Genomic DNA, 5,240 nt, shown 5'->3' with positions numbered 1-5,240 from the left:
GCTCGGCCGCCTGCGGACACAGAGCCGGCTCCAGCCCCGTCCCTGGCGGGCAGGACGCGACCCCAGAGCCCCGTGACACCCCCTGACCCGCTGCGAGGAGCTGGGGGCGGATTTTTACCCCAGTTCCCAAATTTCACAGAATTACCAGGTTGGGAGAGACCTTCAAGATCATCGAGTGCAGCCCAGCCCCAACACCTCAACCAAACCCTGGCACCCAGTGCCACAACCGGGCTTTGTTAAACACACCCAGGGATGGGGACTCCACCACCTCCCCGGGCAGAACATTCCAGAACTTTATCACCTTCCTGTAAAAAACTTTTTCCTGATATCCAACCCAAATTTCCCTCGGTGCAGCTCGAGGCTGCGTGCTCTGGTTCTGTCAGTTCCTGGAGAAGGAGCCCAGCCCCAGGTGAGCACAGGCACCTCTCAGGAGCTGTGGAGGGTGATGAGGGCACCCCCGAGTCTCCTTCTCTCCAGGCTGAGCACCCCCAGCCCTCATGCGACCCCTCTGCAGCAGAGGGGCTGCCAGCGCTCCTCCACCAAGGAGCACCATTCCCATTTTCACCTTCCCAGAGCCTCCTGAGGAGCCCCCCAAGCTGACGCCCCCCGGCTGGGCTCTCACCTCCACGGACACCGCTTTGTCCGCGCTCTTCTTGCTGGGGGTCTCGGGCCCCGTCTGCGTCTTGGCGGGCACCATCTCCGGGGCTCGTGAGGGGTTATTGCTCTTGCCAGGATGGCTCTGGGGCTGGGGGGCGAAGCCCAGGGGCTCGGGGGTGCCCGTCAGGTGGTGCCGGGGTGGGCGCCGTCAGGTGGTGCAGGCTCACGGGAGGGCTGGTGGGCATCTCCAGCTCCAGCCCTTTGCTGAAATCCGCCTCCGGGGCCACCTTCTTGGGCGACTGGCTCAGGCTGCTGGGCGAGCTCCACACGCCCTCGTCCACTTGTCTAGGGCAGAGGGGAGGCACTGAGGGGCCGAGGGGCACGGCGAGGGCACAAAATCCCCATTTCCTCAAGGCTGAGGTGCCCTGGGCATGGCGTGGTGCTGGTTTGGGGGGCCTGCCCACTCTCTTGAGCTCGGCAGGACATGGGATCCCTCCAAACCCTTCCCCTGCTCCAGATCCGGCTGGAGCCGCCCTTGGGATTGAGGATTTACTCGGGATGAGGGCGCTGCAGGATCCTAGAGGCTCGTTTCCCTGGGAAACCGGGCTAGAGCAGAGCCTGGGGCCATCCCGGAGGGCGGCCGGCCGGGAGCCGTCCCTAATGGGATCCTAATGGGATCGGGCAGGTGAAATCCACCCCGCAGCGGCTCCGGGAGAGGATTTTTCTCTGGCTGAGGATTTTTTCCACCACAGAACAGTGCCCTGCTCCTCGGGAAAGAGGTTTCTGCTCAGGCCAAGGGCTGTGTGTCTGTCCTGATGTAAAATCTGCTTTATTCCCAAGGAAAAATGAAGTTTGTGTCAAAAGAGGGGGTCCCACACACACCTGGAAAGGGCTGAGGGTGTTTTGGGGGTCCTTCAGCAGAAAAATGAGGCTTTTACCAAAAAGGGTTCCCACCCACTCCTGGAGAGGACCGTGAGGGTGTTTTTGGGGTGCTTTAGCAGAAAAAGGAGGCTTTTATGAAAAGAGGGGGGCCCTGGAAAGGACTGAGGGTATTTTTGGGGTCCTTTTTTTGGGGTCCTTCAGCAGAAAAATGATTATTTTGTGCACAGCCCTCGGATGCCCTCCCGCCCCGAGAGTTTGGGATGCGCGGAGAGGAGGCGGCGCAGTGGGGACAAAGGGACACCGAGGGGTGGCCGCGCCCTCGGGGCTCACCTGCGGATCTGGGCCAGGCTGTCGGTGACGGTCTTGCAGCGCTTGAGGAGCCCATCCAGGCGGTTGGGCTCCTCCTTGAGGAACTTGACGGCCTCCACCTCCACCCGCAGCACCACCCGCATCTTGCTCTGCAGGCTGGGGAACTGGGCTGCCAGGGGACACCTCTGTCACCCCTGTGTCCCTCCCGGTGCCCAGCTGGCACCGCCAGGGCAGCCAGGACCGCGTGCCGTGGGTGTCCTGCCAGGTGGGGCGGCGTGGATCCAGGGAAGGTCTGGACTGATGGTCCAGCCCTGCTCCAGCCACCCGAGTTTAGGGTGGAGGTGTCCCCTCCACAGCTGTGGGCACTGCGTGTGGCACTGATGGGTACCTGCGAGGGCAGGGGACCACCCTGGCAGGGCAAACCCACAGATCCGGGGCAGGGAGAACCTGGAGAATCCCAGGGCAAAACACAAATCTAGGAAATCCTGGAGAATCCCAGGGGAAAACACAAATCCAGGAAAACTTGGATCATCCCAAGTGCAAACACAGATCCAGGAGATCCTGGAGCATCCCCAGGCAGGGATGGAGCAGGGAAATGCCAGAAGGTTCCGTTTGCCCCCCCAGCCCCTCCTCACCCTTCAGGTCCGTCAGGGTCTCCCCCAGCTGCTTGAGCACCACGGCCTTTTCCTCCAGCTCCTGCGCCGGGATCAGCCGGTGGTTGTGGGCCAGATCCTTCTGGATCTTCTCCACGGACTTCTCCAGGTCGCTGGGAGGGCAGGAGGAGGGCAGGGGGTCACTGGGGGGTCACTGGGGGGTCACTGCTGGGTCAGGAGGGTGGAGAGCCCCGAGGGCAGCAGCGGGAGAGGGGAACACTGGGCTGGGGACCCCCCCTCACTTGGGGATGTGGTCACCGGGCTGGGGATCTCTCCTTATTCTGGGCTGGGGACCCCTCCTCACTCAGGGATGTGGTCACAGAGCTGGGACCCCTCCTCACGCTGGGCTGGGGACCCCTCCTCACTCAGGGATGTGGTCACTTTGTGGGGACGCTCCTCATGCAGGGCTGGGACCCCCTGATTTGGGGACGTGGTTGCTTCATGGGGACCCCCCATCTCGGTGCCACGCCCTGGGCAGCGCAGAGCTGCTCTGTGCCCCTGTCCGTGTCTCCCGGGCTCACTTGAGCTGCTGGGTGATGAGCTCCTCCTCGTTGAGGTAGCGCAGCCGCTCCTCCTCCACCAAGCTGCGCTGGCGCTGCAGAGGGTCCTCGTGCTTGCGCATCGTGTCCGTCACCCGCACGCTCAGCTCCGTCTCCGTGCGCCGCAGCAGCGACTTCACCGTCTCCTGGTTCTGCAGCTGCGGGGAGGAGGAGGAGGAGGAGCAGGAGAAGGGGGCAGGCTGGGAGAGACCCCCAAGGGGGGAAACGGGGCCGATGGATTTGGAAAAGATCACTGGAGTTGGATTTGGAAAAGATCACTGGAGTTGGATGCAGGAAGGATCCCTGGGCTTGGATTTGGGAAGGATCCCTGGGCTTGGAATGGGAGGGGATTCCTGAGTGCAGATTTGGAAGGGATCCCCGAGTTTGGATTCAGGGATGATCCCTGAGTTTGGATTCAGGGAGGATCCCCAGGCTCATCTCCAGGACGGGTCCCCAAGCTCTCCCACACCAGCCCCAGTGCACAAAGGGGATTTTCCCGTCCCAGCCCAGTAAGAGCTGGCTCCAATTCGGGGTCTCCCCTCCCCAGGCGCCCACCTGCAGCTTCTTGAGCTGCTGCAGCTGGTTGCGGAGGTCGCTGGCGTTCTGCTGCAGGTCGTGCAGGTGCAGCTGCATGTGCAGGCGGGTGATGGCCGTGGGCTGCCCCGCCGGGGTGCTGGTGGCCGAGGGCGGCGGCGGCGCAGGCACCGGGGTGCCCATGCCACTGCGGCTGGTGGCTGGGGGGGCAAGCAGAGGCTGCTGAGGGGTTTTGTTGCCCGGTTCTTTTCTTTCCCCACCCAATCCTACAGCTCTGGTGGTGTCCAAAATTTCCCCATCCATGCTAAGCCCACCCTGAGGCCACCCCAGGGCAGCATGGGGGGGTCCCACTGGTTGCCAGTGATGCCTCAGGATTTTAGCTTTTATATTTTTCAAATCCTGTACTGCTTTAGGGAATAATTCTGAAACTCCACGGCCAGTTGGCTGCTGCTCTCCTGTTTTATTCAGACAAGCAATTCCTCTCCAGGCCTATAGCTCAAGGACACCTCACTAATTCAGGCCCCAAAAATATTTTAAAAAGCGAATTGTGGGGGGGAACAAAACTGGGAGTAAATTGCTTCATTACCTGAATGTGTAATTGGAGGATTAACCCAAATGACATCAATTAATATCAATTAATTGATACATAAATGGACCAAACTTATAATTGTCTGAAAAACTCGTGGCCATCATGCATTTTGGGTGTAGCCCCTTGGGGAGGCTTTGTCTGCCCTTAACGTACCTGGAGGCCCTTCATTAAATAGATTCACTCTTATTCTCTTAATTCTGGCTTTAGGTAAGCCCAAAAAAGGCATCACCAGCACCTGAGGGGGGGCTGCAGAGCCCACCCTGGGACACCCGCGGGTGCTGCAGGGCCGGGGGTCACTCACACGCTGATGGAGGGGTCCCGCCGTTGGTGGCCTCTGTCTTCTCGCTGAAACCAAAGAGAGGAGGGGGCTGAGTGTGGGCGGGGTTGGTGTCCCTGGGAGGGGGACAAGGACAGACCCCCCAGGAGGGACATCCCTGCCCCCGGGGTCCCAGAGCTGCCCTCACCTGGGGGTCTCGGCCTCGGAGCCGCGGAGCAGCGCGCTCTGCACCAGCCCTGTCAGGCTGGCGATCTGCTTCTCCATGGCCTCCATGCGCTCCCTGCGCCGGGAAAGGGACAGGGACGGGTCACGGGCCGTGTCTGCCACCACGGCCACCCCGCGGCCCTCCTGGCCCTGCTCACAGCCCGGGGCTTGGGGACACGGCTGCCACCAGCTGCAGCCACGCTCCTCATTCCCTGTCTGTGCTCGCATCCAGCCCTCTCCTGGTGCCCGATTCCCCATCCCGGCACTGCGGTGGGGACGGGGCAGCGCCTTCCTCTGCCCCTCCTCCTCCTCCCCCTCCGGTCCATACAAAATCCCCCTGTAGCAAAGCTCAAACCCACCGGGGATCCCAAATCCAAAGGCAACGCAAAACCTGGAACATCCCGGGTACAAACACAAGTCCAAGAAAACCGGGAGCATCCCAGGTGCCAATACCCCAATCCGGGAGATCCTGGAATATCCCAGGTGCAAACACAAACCCAGGACAACCTGGAATATCCCAGGTGCAAACACAACCTGGAGCATCCCAGGTGTAAACACAAATCCAGAACAAGGTGGAGCACCCCAGGTGCAGACACACCACCCCTCCTCTCACCTGGTCTCCGTGTCCTTGGCCGGTCCGGGCGATCCGAAGCCCG

The 5,240-nt window shown here is 61.5% G+C and overlaps 1 protein-coding gene across 1 annotated transcript in view; it reads right to left on the bottom strand.

The window, feature by feature from the left end:
• Positions 1-5,240, bottom strand: part of SRCIN1 (SRC kinase signaling inhibitor 1) — a 45,140-nt gene that overhangs the window by 3,779 nt on the left and 36,121 nt on the right. The window contains 9 exon segments of the mRNA XM_031064887.1: positions 623-769; positions 771-942; positions 1,810-1,957; positions 2,424-2,554; positions 2,963-3,138; positions 3,536-3,714; positions 4,405-4,448; positions 4,568-4,660; positions 5,198-5,239. Of these exon segments, the coding sequence (XP_030920747.1) occupies positions 623-769; positions 771-942; positions 1,810-1,957; positions 2,424-2,554; positions 2,963-3,138; positions 3,536-3,714; positions 4,405-4,448; positions 4,568-4,660; positions 5,198-5,239 (1,132 nt within the window).

Source organism: Geospiza fortis, unplaced genomic scaffold (assembly GCF_000277835.1).
Source record: "Geospiza fortis unplaced genomic scaffold, GeoFor_1.0 scaffold315, whole genome shotgun sequence".
NCBI classification, from domain to species: Eukaryota; Metazoa; Chordata; class Aves; order Passeriformes; family Thraupidae; genus Geospiza; species Geospiza fortis.
This window is presented reverse-complemented; position numbering and strand designations above follow the sequence as displayed.